The sequence below is a fragment of the Mesoplodon bidens genome (assembly GCF_964165515.1).
Source record: "Mesoplodon bidens genome assembly, chromosome: 13".
Classification (NCBI taxonomy): domain Eukaryota; kingdom Metazoa; phylum Chordata; class Mammalia; order Artiodactyla; family Ziphiidae; genus Mesoplodon; species Mesoplodon bidens.
The window spans coordinates 20,127,560-20,151,349 of record NC_138169.1 but is presented as its reverse complement, the minus strand read 5'-3'; the positions used below and the strand labels follow the sequence as shown (position 1 = coordinate 20,151,349).

Genomic DNA, 23,790 nt, shown 5'->3' with positions numbered 1-23,790 from the left:
ATCCCCTTCCCCGCCTGCACCTCCCCGTCCTCCCCCACGCCAGTGTGATAGCAGCAGCTGAGTGAACAAGTCATTTCTAAAATTAGCCGCTGAGCTCCAGGTCTGGACAGGAGGAGGCAGCCCGGCGTGGCCGCTGACCAGGCAGTCGGAGCGCATGGACGTATTTGGTGGTGCGGAACCGGGGCGGGGACAGCTCCCGACGCCAGCGCCTTCTCCCCCGCCCCCCACCCCCACCCCGGCCCTGGCCAGCGGCACAGCCATACTCCCGGCCCTGCTCCACGCAGATAACCCGGAGGCCACAGCAGCTGGGTGAGGAGGAACGCCCGGCTCCATGTCCCGGCTGGTCCCGGGAAGGAAATAGCTCGACCGAATGCCAGTGTCTCTCGGTGTAAGGAAGATGCAGCCGCTGTCGCTCACCAGGACACCAGTCTGAGGTCTTTAATGAACTCATGTCCCATTCTCGACAACCCTAGGAGATAGGGTTTTCCCCATTCCCATGTCGCAGATGGGGAAACGGCGGCACAGAAGAATGAACCGACTTACCCAAAGCAGTGGAGAGCCAGGAATTGAACCCACGTAGTTCTGACCCCAGAGGGCACAGTCTTAAACAGCAAACAGGATGCTCTAAAAGAGTGCCCTGTCCACTGCCTGCGTTACCCACTCGGCTCCTTGGACTCTTTAATCAATAGGAGCTGGTAAGAGGCCAGATGAGAGATTCAGGCAAGGCTTTATTGGAGCTCATGCTGCAGCACAAGGGAGAGGGAATAAGAAACAGGTGCCCTTGCTTGCTCCCCGAGGAGGGCGGGCTGGTTCCTTAAATGAGGTGAGGGTAGGGGCAGACCAGTGGGGAGGAGACGTAGCTTAGGCGGACTGCCCACCCGCTCGTGGTGCCGTGCCGTGTGCAGGGCTCATGCACAGTGCCAGCTTTTGCTCCCGGCACCTTAGAAATAGCAGTTGGTTTGCGGCCTTTCTGTATCTTATTGTGCCTAATTACGCCAACTGTGCATGCGTGGAGTTAACGTTAGTCCCTTATAGTTCCTCTGTATTCTGTTGCTCCAAAAGACGTTTGTCCGGGTGCAAACACTCTGGTAAAGGGCCCCAGGTCTCGGCCAATCTCACCTGGAAGGAGAGAAGTAGGGGCTTCCATAGATTAAGTATATCGTGCAGGTCCACACAGCTAGCAAGGGGTAGAGTCAGGGCTCAAATCCAGGTCCTCCTGACTCTGAAGCCCACCGTCCTTGGAACATGACATGCTGCTTCTCTGAAGAATCATTTCAACCATCAGTACATGTTGTAACTCTGCTGTCCCCATGGCTGATTGAGCAATAGTTTTCCAAAGGAAACTATTATTTTCTTCTGGCTGTTGACAATTAGCGTTTGACAGAAGTTCATAGAAACACAAAGTAAAGCCAGCTTTGGACATGGCTGTCTATACAATCAACATGAGATTGAGGAGGGTCCCCAGGGGTCCCATGGAGGGTGGTGTGGGACATCTTAGGCTGCTCCACACAAAGAGGTTGAAGATGATAAGCCCCCTCCACCTATTTTCTCCATGTCGTGCTGGATTATCTAACATTGAAACATGAACCCACCTCGTGCCACGTCCTGAAACTCATTTCATGGTGTTTTTCTGCCTCTTGTATCTTTTCATGGCTGTTGGTCTGAAATGGTGGGGTGGATCTCTGGGCCAGGGTCTGGGGGTTTTCATAAGCTGAGACCTACAGGGATGGTTAAGTTAACTTGGATCTGTCTGCCCTGAGGGACCCTGGCAAGTCTGCTTTATTCCCCTGGTACCCGTGGTGGTAGATTTTCACCACCCAGTACAGTCAAGTATTGCTCTGACTGTGCTGATTTAGGGAAGCCTCGTAAGCAACATTTTGTCACCTGGCTGAGCATTTATCTTTCTGTCTTGAGGCTCTGTTCCCTAGGTGTGGGAGGAAAGGACTAGAAAGTGAACTGGCCCTTCTGGTGCTTCCGGTGCAATTAGCATGGCATCACTGGTGCTATTCTTCAGGGTGTCCAGGTGGTCTAAGTGGCTGTAGGTCATCTTGGGCAAAGACTAAGGGAATAGTTACTGATCACATCTGCCCTGGGGTGGCTAGTCCTTCATCCTGGACACCTGACCTCTTCTTCCTCAGGTAGTGAGTTCTGGGTCCACAAAATGGCCAACGGATTGTCATGATTTATTGGGATAACTGACTTCAGTCGCTTGATTATCCTTCATTTTCTTTTCTGAGTGGGACCCTTGTGGGCAGCTCAATGTCTTCTGCCCCTTGGGGTGCTATTCATTATCTCCATCTGTCCTTTGAGCTAGGAGCCCCCCGCGGCTCCCCGGACCTCACCACACACTAGGATGATTGCTTCCACCCAGCGTCTGATGGTTAAGTGCTGTCATCGGCCTCTTTCATTTTGAGGCTCCTGCCATCCTCACTGCCATCAGAGAGCTGTGTGTGTGTGTGTGTGTGTGTGATGATAAACTGGAGAACAGTCTCGTGTGTGTCTGTCCGTTTGACAATCATGAGAATCCTCTCAGGTGACCACTGCGGGGACCGGTGTTGTATGTCACGGTCCCCTCAGGGATAAAGGGGAACTGTCTGTGTCTCTTTAAGTGTCTGGTACACAGTAAGTGCTCAAAAAATACATACAAAAGGAATAATCAAATGTATGGAAACTGAGCTGGAGCAGGTATCCCAGGATCTGGTCTCACATCATGCTTTCTCTAGATGTCTGTCCATCTCCCACCAGTCTGTGGTCTCCCATTCACCCAGCACAGGGCCAGGCACTGAGTAGGTGCTCATGGGATCTCTGGAGAACAAAGTAACCGATGAATAAAAGACTAGCCTGGGGGCTTCCCTGGTGGCGCAGTGGTTGAGAGTCCGCCTGCCGATGCAGGGGACACGGGTTCGTGCCCCGGTCTGGGAGGATCCCACATGCCGCGGAGCGGCTGGGCCCGTGAGCCATGGCTGTTGAGCCTGTGCGTCCGGAGCCTGTGCTCCGCAACGGGAGAGGCCACAACAGTGAGAGGCCCATGTAACGCAAAAAAAAAAAAAAAAAAAAAAAAAAAAAAAAAAGACTAGCCTGGGGTGCAGAAGTGGGAGAGACTCCTGTAGAGGAACCCCCCTGACACCTGCCCTCTGACTGAGGTACAGAGATAACATGACTGCACAGAGCCTGGCTCAATCCTGATCCCGGGAAGGTGGCCTCACCTCATTGGGCCTCCAGACTCCCCTCTGTAAAATGGGGATCCTGATCCCACTGACCATTCCAGAGTGTGTGACCCATGCTAGATACTCAGTGGATGTTTGTTGAGTGACTAAATGACCGAATGGAGATCTGTAAAAGCTTTTCCTACCATCGGAGCTACCAGCAGAGGCGAGCTGCCACTGAGCTGCTCAGTGGGCCTAATACGGGAGGAAAGGGATTATACCCAGTAGGTATCCAGAGTTTAGTGAACAGATGTTTTAAATTAAGGAGTGCCCTTGGCATCAACACCTATGGAAGGATGGAGCACTCTTCTGTCACTCAGTGTTACCTTTTGACGTTGGTGCATGTAACTGTGGTTTATCTGGGTTTTTTTTTTTTTTTTTTTTTTTTTTTTTTTTTTTTTTTTTTGTGGTATGCGGGCCTCTCACTGCTGTGGCCTCTCCCGTTGCGGAGCACAGGCTCAGGACGCGCAGGCTCAGCGGCCATGGCCCACGGGCCCAGCCGCTCCGCGGCACGTGGGATCCCCCCGGACCGGGACACGAACCCGCGTCCCCTGCATTAGCAGGCGGACTCTCAACCACTGCGCCACCAGGGAAGCCCCTTTTGTTTGTTTTTATTTTTTGTGTTTTTTGTTTTTGTTTTTAATGTGACTGTATCAAATATATATTACATGTAACCCATACATATAAACTTAATCACTGAGCCTAACTAAAGTGGCACTTGTTTTTTATTGAAGTATTGTTGATTTACAATAGTATCTTCGTTTCAAGTATACAACATAGTAATTCCAAGTTTTTATAGATTATACTCCATTTAAAGTTATAATGCAAAAGGTAAGCTTTTTCGATGGCAACTACAAAGGGCAAATGTATTCGCTAAGCTTATGTAGCTAAGCCTCTGACTGTATGACCTTATTTTACATTGAGGGACCAAAATTTACACAAATAGAATGTTCATAATTCTGTTCCTTTCTTTTTCCATTCCTCCTTGGTCATTTCAAGACAGAGAAGTGAAACCATCAAATCTGTTACATAGAAACAATGAGGCAGAAGTTAGGTTTAAAACAGGATCAAGCTAGTAGCCCCTGATGCATCTTCTTCCATCTTTCACTAATATACACATAAAAGGCAGAAAAATTTGAAAATTCCCAATGCAGAAAACTATGACTGACATGTCAGGTAGAGACATATTTTACTGGCTATCAAATCAACACTGTTTCTACACTTGAAGACCTGGGCATTTTACCCACATACCAAAGTTAAAGAATAAGAATAAAACTGTAAACAACACTCATTTGGGATATCCATAAGGTAGACAAACTGTCTCCTTGCCATGATTATCTGCTCTGTCTCCCATGTTGCCTGTTAGGGATCCATTAATATGAGCCACTAAGTAAATTTCCCCTCATGGGCTTTACTGATTACGTGCCATGTCCAAAGCTGCGTACATGAGCACAGAGTGAAGCTTCAGTGTTTTATCTGGTTAAGCCGATCCCGGGAGATAACCAGCCTGAACAATTTGGACTGAAAACCTTTTTTCAGTCTCCAGTACCCAACATGGTTAGAAACTGGCCAGGAAAAGAAAGCCTCTCCTTCAGTTCAACACCTGGTTTCCGCCCAGGTAAACCAGCAGGGGCTCCAGGGTTCAGGAAGGCACAGTTTAAGGGGGAGAGTGACACAGCAGTGATCCTTAAGGCAACGTGGGAGGAGCCCTGGGATGTGCAGGAGAGCATTTCCTTTTCGCTCTACAAGTACAGCCAAAGTCCCTCACATTTACCCTTCATCGGAAACTTGGGCGTTTTTGGCTAGAATGGTCCTTCAAGGTCATCTAATACAACTCCCTTAATTTAGGGATGAGAAAACAGAAGACCAAAGAGGTTGCCCAGTGACCTTGCTCGGAGCAGGGTCCCCAGGCTGCTCTCTCTCCTCCTGGGTGCCAAGGGGTGACTGGATTTCTGCAGCTCTCAGGAGTGATCCTTGGTTATGTATGGCATCAGACCAAGGGCCCTATCACACGGATGACCTCTGCCTACGATGCGGACTACGTGCTCCATAGCTGGGGCTCCTGTCAACTATTTTGTTAAGAGGTTTTCAAGCCGGCAAACACAAATACATTCCAGGGAAACTGGATGGCTCTGTGGACCAATTGTGATGTCCTTCTTTCCTGAACCAGCAAGGGACAGGAGGTGTTTCCACCTCAAGGACAGAGGTACCTACCCTACCCTCGACCTGTGGACCTATAAGCAGACAGTCCTGCCCAGGCAGCTGTGGCTCTGGGGCCACCACTTCCTTGGATTTCTGGTTTAAAGTGACATGTACCACGGGGTCTCTCCTGAAGTCTTCGTGGGAGTAGGGATGGAGAGTGAGAGGCCTTAACTTCTGGGAGGGATGCCAAGGTCACCCCGGGAGTACATGGGGGAGCCTGGCATAGCTCCTAGAAAAACTGGAGACGGGATGGACCTCCCGGCTTTCCCAGACTCTTTTCTGGCACCATGTCTTCCACAAGCAGGTAGTCTCCCAAACCCTGATGCTGAAGTTGGCTGTGCTCCAAGAATCTATGAAATCAGCAGAAATGCTTGTTGGCAGTTCCCTTCCCCTTCTTTTTTTTAAAAAATAAAATCAGCCTCTGCATGAATTTCCTCTGAAGTTAGGATTCTTACAAATGAGTCACCTCCTGATGACCTAACAACTTGATAAAGAAATGTAGTTTTAGGCTTCCCTGGTGGAACAGTGGTTGAGAATCTGCCTGCTAATGCAGGGGACACGGGTTCGAGCCCTGGTCTGGGAGGATCCCACATGCCACGGAGCAACTAGGCCCGTGAGCCACAACTACTGAGCCTGCGTGTCTGGAGCCTGTGCTCCGCAACAAGAGAGGCCGCGATAGTGAGAGGCCCGCGCACCGTGATGAAGAGTGGCCCCCGCTTGCCGCAACTGGAGAAAGCCCTCGCACAGAGACGAAGACCCAACACAGCAAAAATAAATAAATTAATTAATAAACTCCTACCCCCAACATCTTCTAAAAAAAAAAAAAAAGAAATGTAGTTTTCAGTTTGAGGCGGGGGGGGGGGAATAGCACACCGAAGTAAGTCTCTTTGTACAGATCCTTTTTATTGAGGTTTACATAAGCCATTTATCAACACAGACAACCAGCCCGACTGCCCCCAAATAACCGTGAAAGATGGTGAAACTAACCGACGGTGACACCACACACAGGGCAGGTGACCGCGGACTTGAACCAGCATCTTAACGTGGGATACGATTTCAAACGTGCACTAGTAAACGCATACTAAGAGGCGACCGTAAACCTCCACTGGCACAATCGATGGGAAAAGAGATAAAAACAGATGCTAATTTAATAGGTACAATATCTAGACTTACAGTATCGAATTCACTGGCTTCACTTGGTATAGCAATGCACGAGAGAAAACAGATTTATTTCTTCAAGGGCATTACACTTGGCCATGAACAGAGCAAATATGTGACCACGTGGATGTCTGCGCAGCCAGGGCAACAGGGAGAGAAAAACATCAGCATGTGAGGAGGGACCCCCTCTCACAGGGACCAATCTTCACTCTATTTCACGTGGACCCTTTTAACCATAGACGAGCCCATTTCCCAAACCATTTTGAAACGGCAAGGGGGGAAGAGTCACGTTCGAATGTGCTGCTCCCGGAAGTGCTGTTTTAAAACCCAGCAGGGCCGTTTCTAAAGAATGTGGAAGAAGAAGCTTCCATATAGTAGTTGATGAATCAGGTGCAACAGTCAAATCTAGAGGCAATCGCGAGACCGACTGGGGGGACTTGGCACAAGAAGAATCAGAAATGATGCTCTGCAGGTGAACTGCAGTTCCTGAAGGCTGACCGTACAGAAGCGATCGTATCTACCTGCCCTGCTCGCTGGGGCCCCTACACGACACGGTGAAATCTACATCACGAGGGAAGGACGGCTATACACTTTCCTGAAATTCTTTTACGATGGAGCCAGTGTAGAATCAAGCATTCAAGGAACCTGCAACAAGCAGGGGGCCTTCGGAAGAGGTAGGTGAAAGCAGTTATTTCACCACAAGTTCACTGTCAGATGTTACCCCAAGAAGTGCGCTTGCCTCTCAGCACAGGCCAGGGGGTTAAGCTATTGTTGAAAACAGTCCATGGCCGTGAGAAAGGATGTCCACCCCACATTGCTATACGCTTTGTTTCAATTTTATTTTGTGGGAAAAAAAACCCTTAAATAACAAACTATACAAATAAAAAGGGGCAGAAGCGGTAAGCAGTGTTTTTGATGAGAACTGAAGGATTCAATAAATAATATAAAATGCTTTTGTGCTAAAATAGAACTCTTGCTTTTATATATATATATATATATATATATATATATGTATGTAGTTTGGCAATCTTTACGCTACCCAGAAAAAAGCCAAATCTATTATAATTTGTTAAAACATAGAAAATACAATTTAACAATAAAACTAAAAAAAAAAAAGGCCAGTGCTTAGCTTATAAACCACATAGAATATGTACATCATGGAATATAATCAACTAAGAAACAAGAAGTTGAATTTCAAGTCCTTTGGAATATGAATACACAATTAGAAATATTTCTCCATTCCCTACCCCTTACATGAGAGACATTTTATATTAGGACAAAATTAAAATTGGAAGCATAGTTACCAGTTTTTCAGAGATGATTCTGAGATTTGTTAAGTATAAGAGAGTTTACTATAAGAACGTTGAGTCATTTAACTCTAAAATGCAGGTTTTTCCTATATGGTTTTGATGGAATGATATGTTAATCCATTTTCTGTAGTGTGTGCGTGTTTTTTTAAATAAAGGCAATTTAAAATTTGGGGTGCTACATTTATCAGTAAGTGCTAACCCAGCCAGGCCAGTGAAGTGGCCGGTCACTCATGCCCCCAGGCCTTTGGATGCTGCCAGAGTTGGGCATCCCTGTTACTCGGCTGTCAAAGAACAGCTCTCTTAGTCTTTGAGGATGAAGGAAATCTAAAGGCCATTATGACTCAAGGAAGCCAAGAAGTAACATTTTAGACTTCAACTTTCATTCTTCCTATAGTAAATTTTTTAAAATGTGGCCTGGATACAAAAAATTCATATTAACATGAATTTAAGTGATTAATTAATTAAAGCGTCTCAAGTTAACCTGATGTGGGAGGGAAAATCGTATTAGAGCTTTAGGAAGAAAAAATGTTTTGAAAAGTAAAGCTCACTCTGCTTGGCTCAAGCAGCAAGCCCAGTCTTGTTATTGTAGGGGAATTACGGTACCTTCAGTGGGTGTGCAGCAATGTCCCCACCTGACTGACAGGGTGACGGCAGCCCACACCCCACCTCTGGCCTTCTCCCCCTCCCCTGATTGGCTGCAAGGCACACACACCAAGATGGGGCATCAGCTCTGGGTCCCCTGTGCCTTCCCCAAGGGTGCTGGATGACAAGCAGGGGCAACCGGCAACATCATTTCTACAGAAAGTCCTGGTGGAAAGCAAACAGCCTCTTACAAGTCCAGCAGCTCCATATTCAAAATTAAAGTGACCGAGTCTTAAAATAGTTACTATTCAACTCTTCTTGTTATAAGGGGAAAACCACCCCAAAGCACCAAGTTCAACTGTAATTTCCCTGGTGCTTTATGGTGTAAGGAGATTGGCTTTTCCCAGCGAATTAACTCCTTTTTTCCTTTGCCCCGTCTCTACCAGGATCCTGCCTTCTGTGACACCCACTCCATCCACCTCCCAGCATTTGTCACAGATCCCAATGAAGACCAACTCCTCTCTGGGTACAAACAGCACATCCATCCCCTGGGAGGGGAGGAGTTCCTTCCCCAAGCATCTCTGAACGACACAGATATGAGTCCCTGAATGAAACTGAGAAAAATTACATATAAATTAAATCATACACGATAAGCCTTATCTTACACCAGCACACTGCAAATTTTTTTAACATATTTACATCAAGCAAAAAAAAGTCCAACTTTGAGAATTTTCTTTTCTTCTTGATAGGTTAAAATTCTGAAACATCAGAAAAACCAATTCCACTGAAAAGTCAAATGTATTCGATTGGCCCAACTATAAATTCTGAATGAAATAAAAAATCATCAGAAAAAAACACACTTTGATATTCTTGAGAGTTAAACCACATTGTCAATTGGGCAATGAAATTTTTTAATGGCCAGTGTGAGCCTTCAAACAACTGTTTTTAGTGTATGTACAGCATATTTCAAAGTGCAAATCAAAGCCAACTCTTGCTTTGAACAGATGGTTGTTTGTGGTCATCGCTCTATTTGCTTTTCCAGCTTTGTTGCTGTCTTTCTTGAGCAGAACGTTTCCTTTCTTCAGCGAGCCTGGACATTTGCCCCTTCTCTTTACATATAGAATTTGAAATTGTCATGTCCGTGAATTGAGCAATCAGAGGCACAGGAAGTGAAACATTCACATTAGCAGTGAAACAACAGCTGATTTCTAGCAGTTTTGCTGAAAAATTGTACTTAAACATGATAGAGAAGGAAAAACCATGAGCCCCAATGACATAAGGGAATAGATGCACCAAAGAGAATGTTTTAGGTTAAAAAAAATAACCTTGGATTCCCAAAAGTTTTTAGTTCATTCCATATATGGTATAGAGCAGCTTAATCTATTATTTTTAGGCTTTGTTTTAATGATTCCTTTGAATTATGAAATCAAGACATTACTAACATAATTTTACAAAAATATCAACTTCAATGATTTTTTCTGACAATGTGAAAATATCCCAACCAAATAAAATAATGGTAACACTTGTGCTCAATTTTGCCCTTTTTAACACTCCAAACGTAGGTAGGGTCAAACATTAAGACCTAAAACAGCCACGTATACCAAGACTTCTAAACCAACCGACTTCTTTGGCCACGGGAGCACCAGGTGCTGGCACAGAAGGGTTCCGGAAGCGCCTTCCATCTGGCAACAGAAACACCCCCTCAGAAGGGCTGCAAGCACGAGTTCAGGAGGAAGACTGGCCTCTCCAGGGCTGCCAAACTCCAAACACAAACAGGGACCTCCCCCTAAAAAGCCACTCATCCTAAGCTCACAGAGCACTTTTAATAAATCACATCCACGTAATGCACTTCTCAGCCCTGTCGTTACCCATCAAACTTGAGGGAGTGTAGAAGTTCACTTGGAATAAATTTGAGGCGAGGCGAAAGGGCTCTCGGAATATTTCCAATTCATTTTTCTTTTGCAAAGGAAAGACAATCTTATGTTCTACTCCAGAGTTTAAATGATATTTTTCAGAGATGCGAATCGGCGTAGCTGGTGCCCTGGGTATGGAACATGAGACGCTAAGCCCGGACCCTCAAGGAGTTCATGCACCTTCTCCACGTGAGGCTACATCTCTACCCTGTCCAGCAGAGGCAGGAGGCTCAGCGATTTCTAAACTGTAATTACCCATCTCTGAACCAGGTGCTGAGCACATACGACCATGCGACGGAGCCAGTAACTAACTACAGTGCTGACAGTGACAATCAACCACGCCTGGGGAGATGCTCACTTGCCATGAACAGCTTTTCTATCTCCGGCGGTTTTTTTTTTTTTTTTTTTAAACACAATTTGAATACTATTCTTCCCTTTTAAATCAGAGGAATCCATCTAAATAGTAGCCCCCAACTTCTATACTGGAAACAGCAGATAGTAGAACATGTATGCTAAATGCCAACTAGTAGTTGAGATAAATAGTGAACCTCAAAGTTTCTTTTCCAAGGTAACTCCTATGAAATAAAAGGCTCTTTCGGTAATTATCTTCCAAACTCTCAAGATATCGTTTCATTAAAAAGGACTTACTTTCCCAGTGAGTGCGGCACACAAATATAAACACAAAGATTTGGAAACACTAAAAATATTGAGGACAGGATGCTGATAATTACGATGTCAAGTTATTTATAGTTAGTAGTCAACTCAGACAATAAAATTGCACTAAGAAAGGACAAATATGTGGACTCTGAAAATTATTGTTATTATTTTTAGTCTGATGACACGGAGGACTTGGCTGGGAAACACACTGGTTCTTATAAACCAGCACTTATTTGGGACATGAAATGAACCACGGGGAGCGGAGGCCCCTGGGATCAGGCCGTCGCTGTCACAGAACAACCCGCCAGGGCAGAGAATTATATTCGCTAATGACAGTTGAACGACAGTGCAAGTCAATATACACAGTTAACCCATTTTGACACATTCATCTTCAGCATTCTTTTTTCAATAAAATTCATTTTTAAATTATACTAAAAGGTAAAACAGAGTTTCCTTCCTTGACACATCCATTACCCAGATGCTTCCTGAGGTCAGCCAGAGGAAACCAGAGTTGCTGTGTCTCACGACCGCTTCCAGTCCAAGCCCGAGACGGGCGCCCGCAGGCGGTCCTGTGCACCCAGGGGAAGTGCACCGACTTGATGGTTTGAAAATGGCTGTGTCACCGTGAGATGCAAACGCCACTGCCTCTCCTGCAGAGCCACCGTGAGCCTCCAACCATCTACCATCTGATGCCTTCGATGCTGAGTGGCTCCCACGCCCTTGGTCCCAGCTGCCTAAGCTCCCGGTCAGAGGCAGGCTGGTACCCGTGGGTGCGGCACCCGCGGGGAGGGCCCAGGTGCAGCCCTTTCAGAAAACCTCTGCAGCTTTCAAGCCCCGAGACAACGAGAGGCTGGTTCTCAAGGGCACAGAGGACACCCAGCTGGTCTGCCATCCTGCCAGGACTATGGAGCAAAGACATCTAAACCCAGCCCGGGCTGATTACGGACAGAGCGTGGCAACACTGGGGCGACCTGAACGGCAGACGGTTCGATCCCATCTTGGCTAGCCTGAGATACATTTGATATCGGATGCAAAAAGTGACACAATCAGTAGGAATCATTTCAAGTTCTAGGTTCATCTATAACCAAAAGAAGTGTGTGGCAAAGAAAGAGAACTTCATTTCTTCAGTAGTTTCGAGGGCAGATGGATGCGATCGTGGCTGGAGGCCCTCAGGAGGGGAGGAGGCGCCCCCAAGCCTGAGGGTGGTCGCCACTCCTAGTAGGAGCATCTCAGAGTCCGGGGCCCCCCCAGCCACGGAGCACCCCGGAGGTGAGTGACTCCATCTCTTATCCTCACACTTCTCCCAAAGGCTCCACTTCGCGGGTCGAGCAGCCCATGTGGACTTCCCGGAGGAGGTGCCATCTCGTGGAACCCTCCCCGTGCCAGGGATCAGAGGCCATTGCTGTTCCTGTGGCAGAGGGGCGGCTTTGAGAGCTCCACGACGGCCGAGCGGGATTTGTTGAGGAACTTGGGGGCTCGACGTAACAGCCGCTGGGCCTCGGTGAACGTCTCCGTCAGCTCCTTCTTCCACTGCAAAAACTCCGGGTCACTCTGAAGGCAAACACAAGAGGCGGAGGAGTTGGGACAGTGTCACTGGCTTCGCTGACACACATGGATACCTCTGGACAGTCCTTGGAACCCCCTTCCCCCCAGAGAAAGCACACCCCATGTCCCACCCCGCAGCCGGTGAGTAATGGGGGGGGTCACGCAGGAACGTCCTCCAGGGGTCCCTTGCCCAGAAGAAGAACCAAGCCCTTCAGAAGAGCCTCCTACAACCCCACAGGAGAATTGCTGCCTTGACTTTGTTGAAAGATCACCTTTGATCTCCGATGTCTAAAATAACTCGAGTCTAGAAAATAATACACGAGGAGGAGTTTTGACAAATTTCAGAAGCACCTTCACGTGTGCAATGATGTCACGAAGTAATTAATCATGTTTTTCCATCAACTACTAGTTTATCTCTCTAAATATGCTCTTTACAAGCACGTATACACACACACACACACACACAACATCCCCAGTAGAAAAGTGTTGAAGTCGTGAAGCAAACATGTCTTTGTATCTACTACTGCTTTATCTCTCTAAATACGCTCTTTTCTCACCCCCCCAAACATCCCCCCCACGCCCCAGAAGTGTTCAGGAATTAAGTTCAGGCTACAATACAACTTTGGGGAGAGAAAGATGGCATTTCCCCTGTTAAGAGTTACTTGGGGATCTTATGTTTATTTCAACACACAAACCTCAACTTCAAACATGCTGAAAGATCAGATCAGATCTGGAAAATTGTGGAACAAATAAAATTCAAGGCTCCTATTAAATACTGGATGGTTTCCAGATAGGGTAATCGCGTAATTTCCTGTCCTTCCTCCTGCCATTTTCTAAGAAACACTTCTTTTAAAATAACTGTTAATTTGCTGAGATCCTTGTATCTTCCAACTTTCTTGCTAAGTTCGTGAGTGATAAAGCATGGAGTAAGAAAATGTTTGATAACCAGGCAGGCACCTTTGTTGAATGTTTATATAATTGTTCTAACTTTCACCTATGGAAAAAATACAAATAAACACTCACCTCACACTGCAAGACAAATTGCTTCCCTCCTTTTATCCTCAACAAAATGCACTTTTTGTCTTTAATCTGAGTTTCTTCCACAGACACAATCTGTTCCATTGTCAGTAAATTTTGCTGACCGTAAAAATAAAAGATGATAAGTTACTTCACATTATTGCATGACTTTTTAAATTAAGTTAATAAATAATACTGAAAACTACCAGCTTAGAAAAAATAAAGAAAAAAAATCAGCATCTTTCTTTCTTTGATGATATTCTAGAAGTGGGGGGAAATGACTACAAAAGAAATGTACGAAAATTCAAAATATAACATCTCAAAGAAAGCTGCAAAGAAAGGAACGTCTCTATAAGGCAGAAAGCAAAGCTGTTCCCTCAGCACAGTACTAACGTGGGGATGAGTGTGAATCACATGTACCTCTCCTGCATCACACACCTGCCTAGACACGATCAATCCTGCTATGAGGGAACAATGACGCCGCTACCTACGATCTACATGAGCGAGAGGTGTGTCGCTGGCTTTGAACCCAGCAGCCCAGTAAAAGTTCGGCCACGCTAGTTTGTAAGCGACTGGTATTTTGATCACGTCGAAATGATGTTATAAACACAGGTGACGTCCTGAAACGACTGTCCTGCTGGGTCTACAGCATCACTGCTTCCGGTGAATGCTAGTGTCTCTGAGCACCTTACCGTTTTATGTTTTTGGGGATAAATACTCCAGTAATCCTAAATGAAAAACAACACCATCACAAACCCACGTTTTCTCTTTCCCTTACTTAAACTTACGAATCTACCCAGGCACATTACGTAGCTTCGTGAATCAACGCTAAATGCTGACTCTTTTAAAACCAAGATAATTTATCATATCCAATGGTAAGCAAAAGAATAGTTTTGTTTTAGTTTTCGAATATCCTGTAAAGCAAGACAATTTCCTTTCAAAGTGTACAACAGTGACTGACCAGTAGATAGCATAGTAAACGCATACTATGCCCAGGGCCACTCATTATCTGGAAATAAACATTATATAATGATATATGTATGAATTATAACTCAGGTGCTAGTAAGTATTCTATAATGTAAAAAATACATATGTAATATTATACAAAATATAATTATCTTGTACTTATATACCATCATATACACATGTTCTATGTAATATGTATATTTTATATTATACAATACTTACCAGTACCTGAGTTATAATTCGGGACCCCCATAGAGTCTTATTAACCATAACTCTGATCCTAGATGTATGAATTTTTAGAAAATGACTTCTACAGCACTAGTAATAGTGAGAAGATCATGGTCATTTATGAAGAATGTGGTCATACACAGTAGCAATCACTTGTAATTAAATGGCATCTTCACCAACAAGGATTTGCAAAACACATTCCAAAGTCAAACACACCAGATTTGGGCTCACCATTTTCCATGCTCTGGCCAGTAGAGAGCTATATTCTGATACAGGGGCCATACTCCAACACACCAACTATGTTTTTCACAGTTGGGACCACTGTCCTGCTTATGATGACCAACCATTCCCTCCCCAAGAGCAGAACTCCTTCCACATGGGTTGTCACCTTCCATGGAGTGTCCACACAGCAGACACTTAATAAATGCTGCCCCACTTGCTATGAGGGATGGTGTAGATGGGAAATTTCTCTTTTCTTGTTCACTAACATTAGCTCTCAAAAGGACCTTACAGGGTGGCTGTATCTTCCCATCTAATGCGATAAAACCCACTTCTGATTTTCCAGCAAGGTGGAGACAACAGGAGGGGGGTCAGGTGCCCTGGCCTCGGTGCCAAGCTTCTCGGCCTGCACCGCAGACCTCGTCTTACTCAACCCCGATGCAGGGAGGCCTTGTAACGGAGACACAGGGCACAGGCAGACCCCGGTCAGAATCACTCCTCACCCACACGTGTCACTGGTGCCAGACCTTCCGTTTCTAAGCCCTGGTTCTCTCTTTATAATATAAGGGTTGGACCTCAAAGGTTGCTAAACAAATTAAAAGTGTGTGTGTGCGTGTCTGTGTGTGTGTTTGTGTCTGTGTGTCTACAGCACCAGGCCCAAGATAAATGTGCAACAATTGTAGTAGTTGTTACCATTTCTACTTCTCCCATTTTACAGATGAGGAAACTGAGGCTCAGTCGACATAATGTGCTCCAAGTCCCAGAGACATGGAGCAGTGGATTTAAACACCTCTGACTCCAAAGTCCCAGTTTTTTCCCCTTTTTTGATCCACCTAACCACTCTCCAGCCCTCCTCAAACCTGTCTGCTTTGACCTCCCTGGAAGGCACCTTCTATTTTCAGGTAGCACCAAATCCTTCCTTGACTCAGAAGTTTAAAAGTTAATGTCTGAACATGAAAATCTCATGCATACATGTTAAAAGAGATATGGGAGATGGAGATTTGAGAAAACATGCCAGCAATGTGAAATCACCACGGAAACAAGTGCTCGGGAAGATGCCACAGACTTACTCGTGACTCGCCCTCTCCTCTCCATTCAAGTCTGTTTGGAAAGAGGTAAAAATATCGACGCTGCCACTGAGTCAGGAATGGGTTTCCCAGCTTCAGCATGTACCCGTGCATGATGCAGTCTCTTCCCAGAGCGTAATCTGAGGCACGGAACACAACGATGAAATTTAGCAGAGTCTGAAACAGAATGTCTATATGCTTCTCAGAAAAAAAGAATGACACACTTTTTAGAAAAAGAGCAAGTTTCTATAAAGAGAGCACACTATAGAAATCATTATTTTAGTTTTAAACACATTAAAGAACAGGTCTCTTCAGCTCTCTACTAACATATTAAATGGCTGTTTCTCAATATTCTGATAAATTCATGATGTTCCTCTATTGCTCTGAGAGGGTCAAAGTTTGTTTGCTAAATATTTTTTCATTATGTAGGGTGATAACTGGGGAATAGAGAGTGATTAAAGTCAAGCTATGCCCAAAGTACCTTTGCCTTTATATGGAATTGGGCTTCTCCCTTTAATGTTATTTAAAAAAATAACAAGAGAGGGGATTTTCTTGTCCAAAGAAGCCAAAGTAACACAAGGGTCAAAAACTGGTCTTTCCTCCACTTAAGGTTATAATTATCCTTCATATATATGGTTATGTAGGGAGGCCAAGCTAATTCACATGAACGTTGAGTTCTGATTACATTTTTACAGCGAAGTATTGTCTCAAAAAAAAAAAAGGTCAATTTTAAGTGGCTTACTTTGCCTTCCTTAGAGGATTTGGTGATTGTGCTAAAATCATTCATTCACTCACTCACTCATTTGTTCAACTATGAAGGGAATGAATGCCTAGGTGCTGGGCTTGTGCTAGGCACTCTGGACACAGCAGTGGATAAAACAGACAAAAGTCCTCGCCTTCAGGGAGCTTACATTCTAGTGGGAGATTCAGGTAATAAACAAATAAGCAAAACCCATGTTGTGTCACTTGGACACAAGCAGGAAGGAAAAGAATGAAGGAGGGAGGGGCCTCGGGAGGGTCCGTGGTGATGGGGTGTGGTTCACGGAGTTGCCATTTTAATGGAAAAGGTGTCTGCATTTGTCAAGTACATTTAAAGTATACGTCTTATATTTTTACTTCAGATATCTAATCCTAGACTATATTTTACTTTAAGGGTGACTTCTGAGATCTTCAACCAAGATCTAGTTATTCCTAAATGACTTAATTACATGTGAGAATAATTCATTAATTTGCTAGACGTTCTAATTACAGCTCTAATTAAAAGCCTCACTTCAACAAGGTTATTAACATACATATTTTTTTCTGGGTCCAATTTGTCAAGATTCTAGTGACATCGTGGCTCTCCCTTGAGCAAACTACTGAGGCTATAATTTCCAGTGTAAAATCCGTAACAGCAAACGTGGTCCAGAGTGATCTCAGTGGACCCATTCTCTCAAGAATGGCTTAGAAATAAAGCCCCTTTCCCTGCAGAATGGAGGTGAACACAGTTAAAGGGCTGTCATGTTCCCTTGGTGCACTCAGGCAATTTTTAGGTAAGGAGTCATTCATCCAGTATGGTGGACACTCTTCTAAACAGATGATAAATGCTACTGGGGAATGGTCGACAAGACCCAGGAATCCTGCACCAAGATACCCCCACCAAAGCAAATTGTCCACAGACTGAAATTGTTTCCGGTCATTCTTATTATACGTTAACCACAGAACGGTCTTTGCTTAGAAGTAAAACAAAAAGCTGTCTTCATCACTAACCACAATAAGTTTAAATATCCAAAATCCATAAAGTCTTAGAAAAATCAAGAGTGGCAATATTTGGTGAATCAAAATGACTGATTTATTTAATACGGGATGTTATGTATTCTCCTATGGAAATCCTAATAGGGCACTCAAATATGGTAAATAAAAATATGGCTTGCTGACTCTTTTTCTTTTTTTGGGGGGAGGGATACTTGCTATATGGTAATGCAGGATTTTACTTCTTCTGTCCATTAGTAACTACTATTTGATAACATTTATAATATTAATAGAACTAATCTAAGAGACGTTCAACTTACTTTTTTTTTTTACATTTCAATACTGGATATTAATCAGAAAGATAGTCAAAATTACTATGGTCGAAATTTTTACATAAAAAATTTGTAGTAAGTGTTTGGTATTAGTCTACATACAATTCAGTTTTTGGTGTAAAGTTCTTTGGCTGCAAGAAAGAACATTTGGTTTACTTCACTAATAGGAATATTTCTTAATGCTGGGATGGCTTCTTCTTGGTATTTCTTCTGCTGTTGGTTTCTGGCACAGTTATCTGCGATCGTATGAATGGAGCTGAGTGGAGAGGTACTCGTCATGTTTATTCCAAATAAGAGCACGTAACCAGTCACTACAGTAATGAGGAGGTACACAGGCAGTGCAACTAACTGCCCAGTATTTTTGAGGCCAAGCCTAAGGAGTTTAGCCAAGATTCAGGAATAAAAGCCCACACAAGATATAGTATGAAGCTAAATTGGGAGCTTAAGAAAAGAATAAAGCCATAAGTCGCCCTTTCTGGCAATGGCGACGGTGAATTTTCCACCATTTTCCCCGTGGCTTTAGATAATCTCGGGTCCTCCACGCGCCCACATGGCCTCTCCCCACAGTTCGGCCCTGGTGACTCTTTCATGCTGTTTATAATATAAATGTATGTATATATACTTATGTCTCTTGACAAGTAAACATGTAATACTAAGTTCCTCACCATACTTTGCGGGACCCTGTGGAAAATGAAAATGCAGGCCGCTTGTTAAAAAATTATTAAGAATGTCAAGATGGTGCCAGCAGAGCATTAACCTGGGTCGGCGGCCTGATGACACCACACAGGCCAGACACCCAGGTAGCTGGCCCTGTTGCTGACACCGTGATACTTAATCTTTAAGGAAGAAGACTTCCAAATTGGCCCCAAAACTCCAAGATAAGAAGGTGTATTGACAAAATACTGCTGACGACCTCCATATGTATTATTTATATGTGGATAAAGACTTTGAACTATCAAGTATATATTTATATATATGTATAACTGAATCACTTTGCTGTACACTTGAAACTAACACAACATTGTAAATCAACTATATTTCAATAAAAACTTTAAAAAAATTAAAGACTTTGAAATATCATTTCACACTGATCTTTTCCAAGCCAGGTAAAGCGAAAACAATTTATGGCATTTCCCCCGCTCTATTGGAAAGTACTTTACGACCCAGATACTATTTTCAGCCTTACAAGAGATCTTGAAAATTCATTGCTTTAGAAATATCTTCAGACACACCAGCTATTTTACCTTCTTCGTGGCCAAGCTGCTTATTTTTAGCTCTCTTCCTGGCCTCGATTTTATCCGTGTCTGCATTTACTGCTTCATAAACAGTTTCCGCCACTTCCTGCTGCCAGCGCTCAGAGATCACCAAAGGGAAGTTCTTGTAGAGTTCTTGGTCGCAATCAAGAAGCTTATTATTTTAAGAAATCAAGATATGTATGATTAAACATGCTTACAAAGGCAGCAGATTCAAAAGTACCATAACTGCGTGTAGGAAGATAACTAGACAACAGCCTATAACCATTAAGAGACAATTTATTACTTGTCATAAACCTCTGCCAATGACAATCGAGCGACCAAGGCATATACTGTACAACACGGGGAAGATAGCCAGTATCTTATAATGACTGTAAATGGAGTATAACCTTTAAAAGTTGTTAATCATTATATTGTACACCTGTAAGTTATATAGTATTGTACATCAACTATACTTCAATAAAATCTTTTAAAAAGAAAAAAAGAAAGACAATGCAACACCCGGGATCCACACAGGATGATATATTATGGGCACTTCACTTCCATCCGTGGGTCAGTCAGATGCAGTCCAATCTTCTACAGCATCTTCATAGCATTTTTGCCAATGGAAACTAACATATATAGGGTTTTCTTTAAAGGGTGACAAGAATCTGGCAACAAAATAATTTCGATTATAGTGAGGATATTTTATTTGTGAAAACAGATCCCTATGGCTTTAGATACAGTTACAAGGGAGAAGCCAGGAGGGCTTTCTAACCACCCTCCCATTATTCTGTAAAGTGAGAAAAACTAAAAGGTCCACTAGGCCAAATTTACCATTTAGCCCATAAGCCTTCCAGTGAATCCAAGTTGAACAGCATGATCATAAGTCTCGAGATACATGGAGACTTTAGGCAATGTGGCCTTACAGAGGTGCTATAAGAATAATTACACTTAACGATAGCATTTCTCTTCCAAACTATTACTCAAAATTCTTCATTCTTCTCCCTAAGTGAGCCTGTACTCTGAAAGCAAGCTAAGAAAATGGTTTTACAGATTTGAGTTACAGTTTTCTGGCAGAAACACAAGCGATCCTACTGATAGGAAAAAACAGCCTGTCTTTCAAAAGCAGGGATCTCTCTAGAAGCTTGACTCCTTCACTCCCTTGCCTGAGAGATAAGTATGGGAGAGGGGCAAGTTATTTAGTAGGAAAAGGGAGAAAGAGCAAGGGTGAGGCTCTTGCCCACAGGCCTTTAGTGAATCATGGAATCACTGGAGGAACCTGCATCCTGGTCCCAATCAGGATGCTCTCCACCCACCCTTACTGACTTGTTATCCTAACGTGCTGATTCTGAGATCAAAATGTGTACCGTTCTTCCCCTTTCAGCTTCCTTCAGACGCCCAAACCAAGCCTGGCGCTGAAACCTTTGTGTGTCCTGAGTGTGAACACGCTCATGCGTGTGTGTGTATGTGTGTGTGCGGTGCAGTGTTAGAGCATCAAGGCCAGGAGAGCACCCTGTGATGAGGGACACTGGGGCAGATTCTGCAGAGTTTGGCAAAAGTGAAAACACCCTCCTTTCCAAAGTAGTTGCTCTGAAATGGACAACTCTGCTTTATAGACAAACGGTTCCATCTCCTGTAACGTCAGAGAGCCTTGGTCTTTATGACTCGGCCTATGTGAAAAATGAATAAAACAAAGCTCTAGGGCTTCCCTGGTGGCGCAGTGGTTGAGAGTCCGCCTGCTGATGCAGGGGACGTGGGTTCGTGCCCCGGTCTGGGAGGATCCCACGTGCCGCAGAGCAGCTGGGCCCGTGAGCCATGGCCGCTGAGCCTGCGCGTCTGGAGCCTGTGCTCCGCAATGGGAGAGGCCACAACAGTGAGAGGCCCGTGTACCGCAAAAAAAAAAACAAAAAAACAAAACCAAAGCTCTACATGAAGTGAGCTTTTTTTTTTTTCCTCCTTAAAGAACAATGTATTATTTTGGCTGCATTTTAAGAGACACAGCCTTCTCAGCTCTGGTTCCGGAAGAAGCAAAACCACCACAACCGAAACTCCTAGTGTACATGCCAGGAGGCTGACACAGGTGACCCACCCACAGAGAAGGCCTGGCAATGAAACCACTCACTTCACAGGCAAGAAAACCAATGCTCCTGAGGTTCCCTAAATGGCCCTGATTCCCTTAGGTAATAAGTGCAGATCTGAGGCCAGTGTGTCTGACTCCAAAGACCAGAATACAGTTGACAAAATTGAAAGCATGAGACTCTCTTTTGAACAACAAAATTTTCACAGGCTCCCACGTGATATTCGTTTTCCTTTTAGGGCCCTTTGCTGGAGAGAAGTATGTCTGATGACAAAATTCTACGGTGACAGCAGTGATCCTTTTAGATAACTCTGTAAAAGGACTATTCCCGAAGCTATAGGGTGGCCCTGTCTGTCCAGGCCACAGAAGATGCCGAGCGTCTGCACGGTGGTCATGCTGCTGTCCCCAGGGGAGCCACGGCTCAGACCAGGCCCTCTCCGCTGTGTTTCACCTGACCTTCCCCACCACCGCCCATCCTGCCATCCTGGGAAACTGGCCGTGTGAGCACCCCTATCACCTTTACAGCTGCCTGGTAGGAAAGACCAGGGGGGCTGACACAAGGCCATAAATGCAGGCAGCTGAGAAGACACGGGCAGGGGAGCCTCTCAGAGGGAGAGGGGAGACGCTGGGAGAAGCTGAGAAAGTGGGGGCAGTGAGAACTTGACATGTAGTGACACGCTCTGACTCGGCATCCCAAACAGGGTGACTTTCTCCCATGACTCACCACCTCTAATTATGCCCTGTCTACTTGGAAAATAATGATAGGAACCAAAGTTTGAAAAATGCAGAAGATACTATATATATTAAAAAAAAAGTGATTATTTCACTTTTGACTGACAAATGCAAAATGATTCACGCTGTTTGCTCTTTTCATCCTGACACAGAGAAACCGGGATATTTGGGAGAACTAAGATGACTGGCTGTGTGGCATGAGGCCAAGTACGTCTGCCATCACCCGGCTGTTTTTCCCTGCTTCATAACACGTGTGAGTTTTCTATCAACCACCAATCTATCCAAATCAATAAGAATGTGACCACTTTGCAGTTTATCAAACGTAAAATAGGTAGTCCAAAGAAAGCTGTCGTGGTCTCTAATTCAGGTCTTGACCTCTTCTACATTCGTCAAATATATGGATATTCATCTGTAAGTTACAGTCCATAAACAGGCCAGTACTAAGTCAATTATGAAGCCTGATTTCCAATAAAAAAATCCCCCACCCTCCAAAAAAAAAAAAAAAAACCTGAAAGCAAGCATCGCCAGTGTACCTTGATGCCTTTGGTATCCTCTTCATCAAATGAGCCGATGTCAAAGGCGTCGGCCGCATTGACTTCCCCCCGGGGAGGGATCAAGGGTGGAGGGTACTGGAAGAGCCAGAGAAGAAAGGTTCAGTTACTAGGTGACTCAGGGCCCGGTCCCAACCTGCTATTCTATAAAGAGATCTCAGTGCAACACATCAAGGTGTCACAGTCCGTGCAGGGCTCATTCAAGCTCACACGAATCACAGTGCACCGTTCACAATACCCCCAAAGGAGATGCAGCCCCACGACCCAGTTTGCTAGAAGCTTAACGCCTGCAATGGGGCAGGGTGGGGTGCCCCACACCCACAAACGTCCTGAGGCCAATGCTGGCTGAACCAGAACCCGAACTCTACTCTTAATTAGGCAGGACTAACAGAGCATCATTCCTCAACGGTCTGAGTTCATGCAAAGATGAGTCCAAAGACGATCATCAACATTGAGAAAAAACAACAACTTTAATTTGGGGTGTGTTCCTGAATCAATGAGAATATTAAAAGGTAGCTTAAGATAAGCCAAGGGGATTATGCCACTACACAATCATGCTAATTCTTAAATTATGTGGTGCTGGGCTCAAAAGTATCTAAGTGTATGACAAACGTTTCTCGTACACTTTAACATATAAACAAAGAGGGAGAAGTTGTTCCAAAGGGAATGAGCCATAAGGCAGCACGTAGATAAGAGAGCAAGAAGCAGGGCTGTGGATGGAGAGCTGGGGCGGACCCTGGAGACAGAGCCAGGAGTAGAGATGCATACAGAGATGCAGATGGAGAGCACAGTGGGGGTGGTACCCAGGGTGGGGTCCCAGCAGGAGTACCTTCTGCAGGTAGACTTGCTGCCAGTCGATGCCTCTGAAGAAGCTGTGCATTTTTAGTTCTTGTGCACTGCGGGAGACAGGGAGTCACAGCCGTGGTAAGTAAATATGCATTCGGAAATCTAAGAAACGGTTTACAAAAATTATCTCCTATTACAGAACACACAGGGACAACTATTTCCAGCTCTTTAAGACAGCAAGTAAAATATGCTTCTTTCAAAGCAATCCAAGAAACA

General features: G+C 44.6%; 2 protein-coding genes across 4 annotated transcripts in view; both read right to left on the bottom strand.

Annotated features, from left to right (window-relative positions):
* Positions 1-6,286: 6,286 nt before the first annotated feature.
* Positions 6,287-23,790, bottom strand: part of GRK3 (G protein-coupled receptor kinase 3) — a 133,091-nt gene continuing 115,587 nt past the window's right edge. For 2 of the 3 annotated variants that reach the window (XM_081253214.1, XM_081253216.1), the window contains 6 exons: positions 23,558-23,624; positions 22,711-22,806; positions 19,378-19,540; positions 16,074-16,210; positions 13,597-13,710; positions 6,287-12,579 (listed from right to left, as the gene is read on the bottom strand). In XM_081253214.1, coding sequence (XP_081109340.1) covers positions 12,418-12,579; positions 13,597-13,710; positions 16,074-16,210; positions 19,378-19,540; positions 22,711-22,806; positions 23,558-23,624 — 739 coding nt within the window. In that variant the 3' untranslated portion in view covers positions 6,287-12,417. The remainder of the gene's footprint in view (positions 12,580-13,596; positions 13,711-16,073; positions 16,211-19,377; positions 19,541-22,710; positions 22,807-23,557; positions 23,625-23,790) is intronic. The other variant, XM_081253215.1, reaches the window with a different exon arrangement.
* LOC308626617 (phosphatidylinositol N-acetylglucosaminyltransferase subunit P-like) lies at positions 18,227-18,666 on the bottom strand. Its single transcript, XM_081251889.1, is given in 3 exon segments — positions 18,227-18,481; positions 18,483-18,504; positions 18,506-18,666. Coding segments are annotated over 3 exon segments (399 nt in total). The 5' UTR covers positions 18,640-18,666; the 3' UTR covers positions 18,227-18,238.